Consider the following 14142-nt stretch of genomic DNA (forward strand, 5'->3'; position numbering starts at 1 on the left):
CATCCGTGCAGTCCTCGTCCCGAACGCTTTGAAGCCATTGTCTATCCTCATCCTCGCAAATAAGAGCAGACTTTACTCGTCCAACGTCTTCTACACGTCCATTCGCGTAAAGCGCATATCTGCGCCCACCAATTGGTGTCCTTCGATTGGCCTAGACTGAACCTCTACCTACCTACGTCATAGCAACGATGTTTCCACCCTCACAAGGCTTGCGCCTGGATATAGATGCCATCAGCCAGATCTTTGGGTCTATCAGTATAGCATGCTGGATCGGTATGTAACTCTACTTCGCTTCGTCCTACCCGACGCAGTAACACGAAGCCCTCGAAGTATGATCCTAGCTGACTCACGTGACAGTCGTCTTCTCGCCCCAGATTATCGAAAACTGGAGAAGAAACTCAGCAGAAGGTCTATCAGTAGTCTTCATCGTAGTATGGCTCCTCGGAGATTTCTTCAACATCTTCGGCGCGGTGCTGCAGGGTGTATTACCGACAATGATCATTTTGGCCGTCTACTATACCCTGGCAGACATCGTACTGCTCCTGCAGTGCTTCTGGTACAAAGGCTTTACGCTTCGCGATGAAATCAAAACACCCGACGACGATTCAGACGACGAGATCGTTCCGGCGAGCGAGCAGTCTCCCCTTCTTTCGGAAAGCAGACGTCCAGGAAACGGATCCAGCCACATCAACGGTAACGGCAATGGACACGAGGTTCGCGCGCACATCTCAGACATCGACAGGCGCCATTCGGATCACTCTCAGTCGTCGTTCCGAGAGCGCTTTCTTTCGATCGATGGCACCCATTTGTCACCAGTCACTCCGCTGCATGATGAGCCCACACAAGCTGTAAGGCAACGGCCTCAACCCGCTCAATCGACGCTGCAGACTGTTCTTTTCAACCTCGGCACTATTCTTCTCGTCTGCGCGGCCGGCGTCTTTGGCTGGTATCTCAGCGCCCGCAACGCTGCTCCTCCCTCTGACAGCCCCCCTTCTGAGTCAACGCTACACTTCAATCTGTGGGGCCAGATCTTCGGCTATATCTGCGCGCTGCTTTATCTCGGTTCGCGCATCCCGCAACTACTGCTGAACTACCGCCGCAAGTCCACGGATGGGATCAGCATGCTCTTCTTCCTGTTTGCTTGTTTGGGCAACCTGACCTACGTGTTGAGTATTCTAGTGTATAACCCGAAGTGCAAGGGTGGGAACTGTGCGGATGGAGAGGCGGCGTTTATCTATTGGCGGTATATTGGGGTCAATGCTAGTTGGTTGTTGGGAAGTTTCGGGACGTTGTGCTTGGATGCGGGGGTGTTTGTTCAATATTTCTTGTATAAGAAGGAGGATGACGAGAGCAGTGACGAGGAGGAGTAGAAAAAGGCATGACTCTGGTGTGAGGGACTGTAGGAGGAAGTGTAATTTAAGCGCATCGCGCCACTACGTAGATAAGTATCTATTTTCGTACATTGGCTTGATGAGGTCGGTAATGCATTGGTGCGTTCCTCCCTAATCGCGTTGTTGTGTATTGGCGGTAGGGTGTTTGTCAAACAGGCTTCCATCTGATTATTAGTAAAACAGCTGAGACAATGTTTGGTAGGAGCAAACCTATAAGTATATCTACCTACTGTATTTAGTAGATAGGATCTATTGCTTTTATTATATCTTTCTACGCCTTTGCACCTTTAATAAGTTATAAGCCTAGTTTGCTTTTTTTTTTTAAAAAAAAAACTCTCCTAAGGACACAAATATTATTACTAAACTAATCTAATCTTATAATTACGTTAATAATATTATATCTTACTATTTTAACACCGCGGACCTTACGAAGCTCCCTTCTAATCTTATTCGTCTGAAGGGACAGGATAACTTCGTGAGATGGAAGCCTGTTTGACAGTGTTGCTATATTCACTCTGCACTTGCCCGTTTGCACCAACATCCGACACTCACGTGTGCCAAGGTTCTGGGTGCTCACCTCCTCAATCAACGCGCTTTGTATTTCCTCTCCTTCTTGGAGCTACCTGCTGTGAATATCTCGTGTCTTGCGTCTTTCAGCGTTCCATCGAGCTATCATGGTGCCTCTTTCGCAACAGAAGCAGGTCAAGAAAGACAGCGTATCACCAGCGCTATGCCCGTCATTCGAAGGTACAACTCCCCTGCAATTCACGGATAGTTGCTCACATGCGCAGATACTGTTTATGCTGCTATCCCTCGCGCGCTGTCACTGGTCCAGACGTACGCGAAACCATTTGCCTCGTCCAAGGAAGCAGAACAGTACGTTGAAGGCGTGTTGGAGTGGAGAGGACTCCATTATGGATTCGTCGCAAACGCTCCAATCTCTTTCCAGAGCAGGGTTAGGAATAGGATACACTATGAAGTGGCGAGAAGGGCTGTCGACGCAGGTATCCTCCTGATTGATAGGTCTTTACAACAGCAGATCCCGACGCAAAGAAACTACCAGATGCCAGCAGTAGATTCAAGTAAGACGACTTCATTATCTTACAAAGTGTCATGCTGACAAAAACAACAGAAGAAACTAGGGAAAACATCAAGCAACTCAAGGCGCTGATCAAAGAATGGCCCCCTTCATTCGGTAGCCTACGATCCGCCAGAAACTATGCCCGCAGCATCTGTAAGAAGAGCAACCTTCGCTTCACTCTACATCGGGGAGTAAAACCTTCGAAAATCCGAAACTTTGTGCTCAATGCTATCATCCGCGATGCCCACGAGGCTGGCTTCTTCCAATTCGGCACTCACCCGGGGGGTCATGGACTACACTCTGAAACTAAGATCCAGCATCGAGCCATGGAGTCACGAGAGAGGAAGGTCAACTCTCCATCGTCTGTACACTCGGGAAGCTCTGCTACGCTGACCGTCGACGATTCGTTCCAGGTGCCTAGCACGCCCACACTTCTCGCAAAAAGAAAGACAGAGAAGGATCTTGACGACGCCGGAGAAAAGGCTTTCAACACCATCGACATACGCGCGGAGATTCTGGCTGCCCGATTCGAACTGGCCGAGAGGATGATGTCTCGACTCGGACTCGATCTTACAGACAGAAACACTCCCGACCTGGAGGGGCCAATGGCGCCGCAGGCAGAGCAAAACGATCCTGAGGTTGGCTTTACATCTGGCGGGGAGAACAGCGCTTTCAAGGCAAGCTCCGCTTAGCATATTTTGTTTCTTTCCCTTGCTCAACTTACCTGATAGGACCTTGTGTGTGAGTTTCAACGTGGACTACGCATCTAGGCGATGCCTTGAGCTGTAGCGACGAAAACGAGGTGTGTTGCTCCGGCTCGTACGATATCTGGTTTGCGACTAATCTCAAGATGGCGACAAAGCTAGGCGAGTTAGGATTTTGGAGTAGGGGAGTTTGAGTATACAAGTTTGACCAAGACTTCGATCAGCTGCCAGATGCGTAGTGCGGATATGAGAGTTGATGAGATCTGGCGCAAAACAACATCAAAGCTCGACTGGTCACCAAAAGTACAGACAGATAGAAGCTACAATAATACCTCAAATCTCTCCCAACATTTCTCCCTCCATTCCAACTTACCCCCTCACTCCGTCTCCCTCCCCTTGCCCTTCAACTTGGCAACCTCAACCTCAATCGCAGCCTCGACATCCCTCCTCAACCCCTTATAAAACCCCAACTTGAACAGCACCTCATACCACACAAACAACGGCGCCAAAAATAGCGCCTGCACCAGATTATCCAACAGCGCAGGCTTCCTCCCTTCAAACTTGCCGTGCCCGATGAACTGCAGTATCCAGCTGACGACGTGGACGGCAATGGCAATGGTGTTTACTTTGGTGCGGTTGTACTTGGTCGTCAGGCGGTTGGCGAGCGATGCGGCGCCCAGGACGAGCGGCGCGATGGTTGCGCCGGCGATGTTGGGGCTGAGGAGCAGGTACAGCGTGGAGTAGGTGGCTGCGGCGAGGGTGCCGAGGTTCAGGGGGAGGTTTAGGCGGGTTAGGAGCGTGGGCGAGCGGATGGGGAGGGTAGGTGTGTTTGTGCCCTAGACAACGGTTGTTAGTCCTGGGCTCTTTTGCTGGCATACTTGGATACAGTTTAGAGGGGTTGGTAAGACGTACGAAGAGGAAGCCTGTTGCGAGCAGGATGGGTACGCAGGCGATGTGTATAGCGACGTTTCGCGGTTCGCGGTGGTATGCGCCGTACTGGTGGGTGTCAAGTTAGTATACACTTCAAACAGAAGAATAACGGCGTGAAAAGGGTAGCTTGTTAGCTGGCTAGCTTACGAAAACAAGGTTCTTCTTCAGATCAAACGACGGCATCTTGACGCTTCTCCGTCGTAGAGAATCGTTGATGTGAATGTCGTCTGTCTGGTAACGCGATTGCGGAGAGGCGGGGATGCGGATGTGGATGCGGATGCGCGATAAGCCAGAAGATGCGGGGAAGTCGCTCGTTGGTTTCTTTCAGCTCAAAACCAGCTTCAAGCCAAGAAACATGAGGGAGATGACCCGGAGTCTTATACCCGTCGCGACACCCCGTTCGTTTCCAGTCACCCCACCTTTCCTTGCTTGTTGGTGACAGGAGCGCCTGGGGTGCATCGGCCGACTGCTATAGTAGCTATAGCTCCATCAAGCTCAACATGCAGGGACGGAATGCCGAGGTAATATTCCTCTTCTCATTGGCCATGCGCATTTATCGAGTGATTCGCGCGTCAGCATGTCCCGGATGGTTTGGGGGTTGATTAGCATGTGTATGGAAGCTGGAAAGAAGTCATGATGGGCGCTAGGGGTTGTAATTGTGGGTATTGGTGACGGCAAGCGTGGTTTTGCTGTTGTGGTTATTCAGACAACACTACAATCATGCATGTTGGATTCTTACGCTACGTTTGCTGCAATACGTGATGTGATGCCTCGATGTTCATAATGGCAACTGAACTGGTGAAATTACGGGTAGCGGATGTGGGCGGGATGGAGAAGGGTGGGACCCCATTAGGAGTGTGCTTTCCACTCTTAACGGATATTTACGTCGGCTTCTGATCGCAAGACTGCACTACGGTATTTTATCATCATTAGGGACAGACTACGTAGGCTAACTCTATGCAGCCACGACGAGGGTATAGAATGAAAGCATCGCCAATATCATCCCACCACGCCAACTAGCTGTTTAGCGCTTTCATTGGAGAAAGGATGTGGACGACCATTACGCCCACTGAGCAATTGTTACCCATAGCGACGGCATAATCTCGAGCGCGAACAAAAGTAGAGTTTGAGCAAGGTACAATTTGTGCCACTAGACTTCCTAGACCTGCTTCTCGCCCCGAGGCGAAGCCTTGACGTACGCATCTGGCTTGACCAGACCCTTCTTGCGGAGGATGTACGTGTTCCAAGCGTAGCTTATTTGGTGCGTGACGCTAACAGGCGGACGCTGGTCGCCAAGCTTGTACAGCAGAGGCTTCTGGAGGCCCTTGCGACGAAGGATGTACGTCTTGAACCACCAGGGCAGGTTCTGCTTAGCCTGATAGTTCATGTGAGTTCGCGTTGGCACGGCGAAGATGTAATCCAGCTCTTCAAGCGTGCGCTGCTTGGTCTCTGGCAACCACAGGAAGCTAGAGAGGATTGGTCAGTATAGGATTGCCAAAACGAGGTTGGGGGTTGACTTACATCATGATGAGTGCGAGGATGTTCAGGCCTGCGTAGAATCCAAACACTCCCTGAGGCTTCATGGCCTTCAACATACGGGGAAGCGTAAGCGACAGGACCGATGCCCAGAAGTTGTTCGTAGCCACAGCCCACGACATTCCCACCTCACGATGAGAAAGCGGGAATACTTCAGCCGAGTATGTGAACGGAACTGGACCCTCCCCAGGGCTGTAGAAGGCGCCAAAGAGGTATACGAAGAAGGCAATTAGGCCCAAGTGGGCAGAGCTGTCCTTGGGAATATAGTAACACATTCCGGCTGCGAGGAGCGTCCAGAACATGTTCGGGAAGGTGAAGAGCAACAGTCCGCGACGTCCGAAGGTGTCAATGGTCCTGGAGAGATAGGGTTAGTGTCTGTCTCGCTTGCAATTGGTACATGAAAATCTTACCACACGGCAGGCCAAGCGAACACGAAGTTGACAAGACCGAACCCGAATGAAGCGATCAAGGCTTCCTTTGAAGTCGCGCCGCCCTCTTTGAAGATGGTGGACGAGTAGAAGGCAATGATGTTGATGCCGCACATCTGCTGTCCAATCATTACAATGCCGGAGGCTTGAGTCGCACGGCGCACGCGTGGAATGGTGAAGAGTTCGATGAAGCGGGTGAAGAAGTTGCTCTTAGGATTCAGACCTGATTCTCGTACTAGGATCTCCTCCTGTTCAAGCAAAGCATGGGTATAGTAGAGATCGCGTGCCGCCTGCAGAGGGGTGTTTCGCAGGCGAAGGAAGGATCGATATGCCTTTGCGTACTTCTTCTTTTTCATGAGCCATCTCGGAGACTCCGGGACGAACCAGATGCCCAGGACTAGCGGGACGGCAGGAATGAAAGCGCTGCCTAGTTGTAAGCGCCAGGAGATGGAACCGGTGTTCTGGTATACCGTTAAGGATGGTACCAAAAGAGAAGAGCAAGCAGCACACTCACCATGACGACTAGATTGGCAACAGTACCAAGGAAGATGCCAAAAGCCGTCCAAATCTGCCAGGACATGACAAGCCCACCGCGCACACTGGCCGGGACGTTTTCAGCGGAAAAGACAGGCACGGTCACTTCCTTCAGGCCCATACCAACTCCGAGGAGTACACGACAGGCGGCGAGTTGACCCCATTTCTGGGTAAATCCGGAGCCAATGGGAGCTAGTACGGAGAAGATGGCAGCGATGAAGATGGTCCCACGACGGCCAAGGAACTCATTCACCGGATCAGAGATCCAGGCGGTGAACAAAGCGATAGCAATGTACGGGCAAGAGTTGATAAAACCGATGATCCAGCTGTTCTTTTCACAGGTTCCAGCTGCCGTGCACTTGTCACCAGAATCGGGGATACCAAACGCCTCGCCAAAGGACAAGTTGGCGCCATTGGATCCAGTCTGATCCCAGCCCTGAATGGCAGCGGCGATGGAATTGAGAATGATGGTGAAGTAGAGCGTCCTGGGCAGCTTGAAGCGATGGGTGATTTCTTCGCGAATGGCGAGGCGGTCTGCGTCGTCCAGCTCCTCGAGCTCCTCGAACAGTGCTGGAGACTGCGCGACGAGGGCACCCTTGACTAGAAGCGGCTCGACATCTTCCAATTGGTTCTCTTTGGCGAAACTTTTAACATCGAGCAGAAGCTGCTCTCGCGGAATGTCAGCTAGAGGGTTGCGAAGTCTGTTCGAATTAGTGTCAGCAGGCAAGGCTGGGCCGCCAAAGAACTCACTCGCCCTCGGTGTTGGCCGTCAAGCGGGCAATGCTCTCTCGGCGCAACTGCTCATTGTCGAATTTGGAGCCCTTGTGGTCGTGGTGTCCGTTGTCGATTTGCCTAGAACAAAAGGTTAGTACAAGGATACAAGAGGTGGAGGATTACTCAGCGGCACTCACTCAATCGTGGTCTTGTCGGGTTCCGCCATGGCCGAGCACTCAAGCTTCGTGTTGTTATGGTGAAGCTTGTGAGTGGGGAAAGGCAATGCTTATAAGCTTTGCCGGGGAGCTTGAGCAAAGACCAGCGGAAGGCTGCACGGTAGGTTTGGTAGGGGAGGCAGGGAATACGGAATTGGTACAAGGCAGAGAGCGAGGCCTTTGTTTATTTCCCCCCGGCTTGGCTGTCAGAGTTGCTCTGTTGCAGGGCTGCGGGATCACGCGCAGCTAGGGTGGCATCCAATGACAAAAGAACAGAAGGCCAGGGTGTGCATTATGCTTTCACCCCCAGAGATCAGTAACGTCGGTGGCGTTCTCATCTGCCTGCCCCTCTTCAACCACACGGTAGCATGCGAGGTGGAGAAACGCCTGGGCGTCCACTTTGTTGCGTTAATGCTCTCCTTGGCATGTGGTGGCACGCTGCGTCAGTCCGGGCTTACGGTGAATGCGACATACAAACGTCTGATGAGCAACCGTGTCAGCTACCCTATCTGGCTAACACGGGGAGCATCAGAGCTCACCCGCTGCTCAGCGCATAGCCACGACAGGAGGAATGCCAAACGACGAATGTGCGCCGAGGCAATCGAGCTTCAACAGCTATTGCAGTAGAAGACGGGTAGAACGCGCTAGTCTGCACACTATGGCCGTCAGGTAAACGAATCGTTGCTGGGTGCGAGTGGAGTGCATGCGGAGTTGTCTATTGTCTACGAGCCATCAATCAGCCCACCCAGGGAAATCCTGCCTAACTGACCGGTAGGTACCTGCTGTGTCAACCTGTAACACCAAAGACGGTTGTACTTTGACCGGTCTATAATTCGTCAGCGACGATCGATGTCGATTTCTCAAGTCAGAGCCAAGATGCGAAGTTCCTAGAGAGAGGCTTTGCCTCGTTAAGCTCGCCATGGACTGTCCTGATTCCCCACCTTCGTTGCTTGGCCTCGAGCTTTCCTTACACCACCGCTTGACTGGATGCAATCTAGCGTCGCGAACCTGGGAACCTGGGGAAGCAAACGCGCAACACCCCCAACATATGAATCATCTTCTCCCATCCAGCGCTCTGTCGAGTCGCAGTTGCGGGCATCCCCTCAAAGCCACCAACAGAAGCCTCTCAACGTAGCCACACACCACCACGGCTCAGTCTCAGTCTCACTCCTCACTGCCTCCCTCTGCGCCCTGCTCAAGCCCGATACGGCAGATCGAACCACCAGCCCTACTAGTGCGGACAGCCATGCAGGGTGAGCAGGGTGAATATTCGGCAACCCCGTCCATAAGCCCTCCCGCTAGTGGACAACGGGCAGCACGACGCGAAACTTGGGGAACCATGGCGTGCGCGTCATCAGATTGGTACTAAGGATTTGGCTGCTGACGATGTTGACGGCCTAAGCGTCGCAAACTCTTTGCAGAATAAAGGATCGAAGCAGGTGGTTTACTAGTGTAATTTGAAAATGGATTTGGGAGGATTCTATTTGCAGATGGATGAATTGACACCGAGAAGAAAAAATAGAGAATAACATAACATTGCAATTATAGTATGAAGTGTGCAAACATCCAGAGTGCTCCATAGAATAGAACAGAATATTAGATTAAGAGAACAAACACCGCAATACGCCAGGGCGTGCAAAGGTCTACCTAAGTATTGCCATCCAATCCGGTAAAACCAAAGCAAAGAACATGATTCACATCTCATCTCATTCATCAGACACATGATTCTCTCCAAGTTCGACCCATCCACCTACGAATTCCTCAGACTACTCAACCGCCCTCCCATCGGACTCGCCGCTCTACTCCTCACTCTCGGCTGGGGCGTAATACTATGCGCCCTCGTCCCCACTCCAGCACGCCCCGGGTTATTCCTCGCCCTCTGCAACTCTTCATCCTTCTGCGCAAGCGATTTCCTCAGTATCGCATTCTCAGCGCGTACGCTTCTGAGCTGTTTATCCTGATTTTCATACTGTCGATCTAGGTGCAGCGCTTTGAGCTTCGCGACTTGACCAGAGGCTTGGTGTTGCAATGTAGCATTGGAAGTAGTGAGTTCGTCAACCGTGACCTGGGACGTCGAGGCCGCGTCTTGGGCGAGACGGTATTGCTCCTTTGTATATTCGAGCGTTGATTCGGCGCTCTGAGTAGCCTTGAGCGCGCGTTGTTTGTCTTCCTGCGCGGTTGCGAGCTCCTTTCGTAGACGAGTTATCTCGGCAATTTGTCCGTCCTTGGAGAGCAGATGCGTGGCGCGCTGTTCTTCAAGCTGTTCGCTTAGTTGTCGCATCTCACTCGTTCTATTGGCAAGGCGTTCACGAAGCGTCTCGTTGTTCTTTGTCATAGTCTCGAGCTTCTCTTCTGCAGTCTTGTGCTGCCCGAGAAGGAGCCGGTAAGCCCGCGTGACGTTCTCGTGCACAGTTTGTTGTTTGTCCCACATTTCCTCGTGGTCGTGGAAACGCTGTTGTTCTGCTTTGTAAGCCTCCTCTGATCTAACGAGCTGTCTTCGAAAACTCGTTTCATCTGTTGCTGTACCAGGCATAGAATCGCTGATGCGAGTAACTTCAGGCTCGTCGGTAATGCTTGAGCTCGTAGCGGCTTGTGGTTGTGGTTGTGGTTGTGGCGTGAAGCGCATGCGCTTTGATGGGTCAAGATCCTCAGCGTCCTACACACGTCAGTGTCTATTCGTTCAATCGCCCACGCTCATTTTAAATTACCAGGGGCCGCTTCGGACGATCAGGTATCGGAGGTGTAGTCGACGGCTGCGAGAGCTGCGTCTGATACTCGATGATAGTCTTCACGCTACCAATAGAAGGCAGGGGCCAACTCAATCCTTCATCGTCAATTGCGGCAGTAAGCCATTTCACAATCCTCTTGGCGGCGACTGGTGCCCGGGGGGTGTCTTCACTGATAGGCTTCCCAAGTAGTCCACGTATCTGGGCTAGGCTGGCTAAGATTGTATGCAATCGCTCCCGGTGATCCAAGGCTGGCGAGATATAGCGCTCAATATGACCCACAGTTCGGGGTATCACCAAGTGGAGAATGGGTACAACGTCCTGGCCAGAAGACCGGGCCCAGTTCTTCTGCCGGATCTGAGATGCTTCCTGGAAACCATCGAGGCATATGATAAGATCCGGCGCCCGTATGACGGGCGAGGCATCACCTGGGATAATAGTGATAGTCAAGCTGCCTTCAATCTGCGCTGGGACCGCTCGGCGACCCCTTATAGGCATGTTGTAGTTGACAAACTTGGCTTTGCAGAACGTCTCAAGGATGTTGAATAGCGCATCATCATCTTTCTCGGTAACCAACACAACGTGCTTATTGCAATCGCGCAAGTGGTGAAACAACGAGTGAAGAAACCTGAATTTGGAAGAGTTTTCCATCCCGAACTGGGTCGAGGATTCAACTTGTGTTGCTGACGGAGCTGATTCGGCTTCAAGAAAGACTAAGTCGATGTGGGTTTCAAGAGCTCTCAAATACGAGACGACTTCTTCCACCTTGTCGAGTTGGTTGAAGCCGCGGGGATCCTCCAGAAATTGCTCCAGAAGCTCCCTCTTGTGCACGAGGCGCCCAGAATAATCGTCCCTCTGTCGTCCCTCTATAAATAGCGGTACAATGTACTCTTCGCGTTCGAGGTTCAATTCGTCGGTAAAAAGACTCTCAGTGTCATCATCAAGGTCGCTTAGCTCTTCATCATCAGGATCAGTCGGGCTGGGTTTCTGAGATAGCGTTGCCTGTTCTTCTGTTGTGACCATACTTCCGGTATCAGCAGGGTCGTGTGTCGCCCCGGCATGAGAAGTCAACTCCCCATCGTGGGACTCCGTCGCTGGGATGCTAATGCTTGGTACAAAAGCGACAGCCCGTAGCGAAGTCGATGCTTGTGGAGCAGGTGAGCGATCTGGTACAGTCGAAGGTGATCTTGTTCCTTCTGCGGCTAGTGTAGAAGGCGAAGCATTTGCCTTGAACAATCTTCTTGCTGAGGTGGGTATAGATGTTGGAATTTCCGGGGTCGGAGCTGTAGAAGGCGTAAAAGATGATGTGATGCGACGTCTACTAGGGGTGAATGGGTTCTCTGCTTGCGCTTGCGCAATTAGCTCCTTGAGTTGTCGTGCAACCTCTTCTCCGGTGCTGTGGCCCGCCATATTTGATAGTGAAGAGATAGGGACTGGTGTAGTCGGTCTGGTGGGTGGTTTGGAGTTGAGAGTGTCTGGCAAATGGCTCGGTGGCGCTTGTATGGGAGATGAACTATACTGTTCTGGTCTTAATGGCTTCTCTGGTGTTTCCTGGGATGAGTCGTGTCGTGACTCAGAGCTGGCGCGATGGGCAACGTAATCCTCCTCAATGGTTGACCGTATGCTTTCGGTAGTATCCTCTTGCGTGCTGAAGTCTGTTTCAACAGGTAAGACTTGGGCGTTTTGTTCGCGGAGGTCCGTGCACTGGGGAGGTGAGAGACGTGCCTGTGAGTGGAGCTCGAAATCGCGTCGTCTGTTGGTGCCTTCCGTAACAAGTTGTAACAAGCGGTGAGTGTATCCTAGATCTAAACTCTCGTTTATAGGATCGCCGCCTTGCTCCCGAAGGGGCGAAGATGAACCTGGCCCTGGTGGTTCTGACTGTATAGGAGCGTCGTGAGAGGGTTCCGGGATCGTGAAGCTGTCAGCACTCGCTTGAACTTGTACTTCTTCTAGCCGCGCTGATCGCTCTGCGTGGCCACCTAATTTTACGTCTGTAATGTCTTGCGGGCTAAAACTGTCTTCTTGATTGAGAGATTGATTAGGGACTTGCGGAGCAGTTTGAAAGCGATGTAGAGAGTGTTGAGAGTGAAATGGGAACTGGGCGTTCTCCTCTAGTACGGACTGTTCAGCTAGACTGGCCTGGCTGCCACGAAGACCGATCCGCTGGGAGGATCGAGTTCGAGATATCTCGTGAGCCTCACCGGCAAATGACTGCTCCAAAGTGGTATTGATGTTTTGATTTTCTTCCGGATACCCTGATTGACAAGGGTTGTTTTCTGGTACAGCTCGGACTCCCTCTTCCGCGTCGTCGGGAATAGCAGCACTTCCAATTATTGCGTCTCGCGCTTGATTAATAGATCGGTCTCGTTCTCGTTGAGTTGTGGAATTCACATCAACCGGAAAAGTGGTTTCTAAAGCAGGCTGCGAGGCACCCGCAACGGTCCTTGGTAACGTATCGTGGTGCTGCAGCGTAGGCTCGTTCTGTTGTTGTTCGCTCTGCGACTCCGCAATGATTTGCTGTCCGTGTTCCTGGTCAATGCTCTGTCCTTCGTCCTCAGCCACAACCTGCGCAGCCTGTGACGAGCTCTCGACAATCTCAAATGTATCCAGAATCACACGCTGATCTTCTATATCGGTTCTCCGGTGCTGGCTCTGTGAATCCGTCACAGTGTCAGGTATGGTCTCAGGAATTGAGCTCGCGGGTGACACGTCGCGTGATGCACCTTCTTGAATGATTTCAAAAACACCCTATAGCTACCTGTTAGTGAACATGTCCACGTTCAAATGTGAATAATTTATACGAACCGAGTCGTCCGAAAGTTCCTCCTCCGCGTGTGATTCGTTCGTATCCGTGCTCTGTGGGTTAGTATCTCCCGTCTGTTGTGTGGCAGGTATGAAGCTCGCCTCACTTGCTGAGCTCTCAGAGTCGGGTACGATGCCAGTGGAGAAGGGTTGTCCTGCGGCGAAGAGTTGCGAGCTGTCGAGATCGGTCTCTTGGGTACCCGATTGTGTAGAAGCACTTTGTTGTGTAGTTATCTGGGAGTGTGGCTCGAACTGGTCGGGGTCGAAGCTGCTGCCCCGCGGCGCGATATGTATGCGCGGCGATACACGTTGCCAAGACGCAAAGGTGCCAATTGGTGTCGTGACGGTACTATCTGCAGTTGGAGAAGCGCTGTCGCGTGTTGGTTTCGATGGTACGGAGACTAGGGTAGACGAGCGCGGTATGCGGTTGCGCCGAGGATGTTGACGCGCCTGCTGGTTTGTCGAACGCTCGTTTCCTCTACTAGGTTTAGGAGTTCCTCCTACACTGTGTATTTCCCTGCAGCGGGCTTTTTCTTGCTCCCAAGATACGACAAGTAGTTCGTTGGCGTACTCCTCCGGCTCCCAACTTGGTGAATAGTCTTGCCCGGTGGCGGGATCAGTGCCTTTCCATTTGATCAAGTACTGTCGCTTCCCTCCACGTATTCGCTCTTCTAAGATATCTTCTGCCTCCCACCATGGACTACTGTTGTCTCTGGTATGATCGCTATCGCTTGACGTGGTGTACTTGGGTCGCTTGTTCGATTGTCGTCGTGTCGAGTTGCGCTTTCTTTTCTGGCTAGCCATTACGCGGCAAGACCGCTAGGAATAGTCGTAGAGTCTAAGGCCATGGCCATGGTCGGTGGGGTGAGTCTCGAAGGCCCTTTGTTGGTTGTTTGGCGGAGTGCTGGCAACGAACAGTAAGTAGGGTAGGTGCGGGACAGCCCGAGCCCGCTAAGATCCATAACCCTGTCAGCTAGTGAACTCGTCGACCGGCTAATGGATAAGTGCTGCACGTTTAGTGTTTAAAGCATAGAGATAAACGGTCATGTTGCACGTAGACTCGAGGCTCGAATATTGAGGT

General features: G+C 52.0%; 6 protein-coding genes across 6 annotated transcripts; 3 read left to right on the forward strand and 3 right to left on the reverse strand.

Annotated features, from left to right (window-relative positions):
* Nucleotides 1-10: 10 nt before the first annotated feature.
* Nucleotides 11-1714, forward strand: K460DRAFT_384180 (PQ loop repeat protein). The gene is made up of 2 exons (XM_040935487.1): nt 11-273; nt 358-1714. Exons 1-2 carry the CDS (start codon nt 189-191, stop codon nt 1368-1370), a joined length of 1098 nt encoding a protein of 365 aa, XP_040790489.1. The 5' UTR covers nt 11-188; the 3' UTR covers nt 1371-1714.
* A 351-nt stretch (nt 1715-2065) lies between these two features.
* K460DRAFT_403245 (uncharacterized protein) lies at nt 2066-3164 on the forward strand (the record flags this gene model as incomplete). The annotated part of the gene is made up of 3 exons (XM_040936612.1): nt 2066-2138; nt 2183-2473; nt 2524-3164. 3 exons carry the CDS (start codon nt 2066-2068, stop codon nt 3162-3164), a joined length of 1005 nt encoding a protein of 334 aa, XP_040790490.1.
* Nucleotides 3165-3553: 389 nt separating this feature from the next.
* Nucleotides 3554-4289, reverse strand: K460DRAFT_374889 (DUF962-domain-containing protein; the record flags this gene model as incomplete). Its single annotated transcript, XM_040934711.1, has 3 exons — nt 3554-4012; nt 4089-4172; nt 4254-4289. 3 exons carry the CDS (start codon nt 4287-4289, stop codon nt 3554-3556), a joined length of 579 nt encoding a protein of 192 aa, XP_040790491.1.
* A 722-nt stretch (nt 4290-5011) lies between these two features.
* Nucleotides 5012-7893, reverse strand: K460DRAFT_363936 (D-xylose-proton symporter). Its single transcript, XM_040932912.1, has 6 exons — nt 7516-7893; nt 7355-7456; nt 6585-7305; nt 6053-6531; nt 5628-5996; nt 5012-5572 (listed from the first exon to the last, which is right to left on the reverse strand). The coding sequence occupies exons 1-6, from the start codon at nt 7542-7544 to the stop codon at nt 5266-5268; spliced, it is 2007 nt and encodes a 668-aa protein (XP_040790492.1). The 5' UTR covers nt 7545-7893; the 3' UTR covers nt 5012-5265.
* K460DRAFT_363939 (uncharacterized protein) lies at nt 7800-8389 on the forward strand. The gene has a single exon (XM_040932913.1). It carries the CDS (start codon nt 7828-7830, stop codon nt 8158-8160), a length of 333 nt encoding a protein of 110 aa, XP_040790493.1. The 5' UTR covers nt 7800-7827; the 3' UTR covers nt 8161-8389.
* A 440-nt stretch (nt 8390-8829) lies between these two features.
* On the reverse strand, nt 8830-13970 carry K460DRAFT_333448 (uncharacterized protein). The gene is made up of 3 exons (XM_040930879.1): nt 13065-13970; nt 10242-13007; nt 8830-10189 (listed from the first exon to the last, which is right to left on the reverse strand). Exons 1-3 carry the CDS (start codon nt 13863-13865, stop codon nt 9284-9286), a joined length of 4473 nt encoding a protein of 1490 aa, XP_040790494.1. The 5' UTR covers nt 13866-13970; the 3' UTR covers nt 8830-9283.
* Between the last annotated feature and the right edge of the window lie 172 nt (nt 13971-14142).

Source organism: Cucurbitaria berberidis (assembly GCF_010015615.1).
Source record: "Cucurbitaria berberidis CBS 394.84 unplaced genomic scaffold K460scaffold_2, whole genome shotgun sequence".
Classification (NCBI taxonomy): Eukaryota; Fungi; Ascomycota; class Dothideomycetes; order Pleosporales; family Cucurbitariaceae; genus Cucurbitaria; species Cucurbitaria berberidis.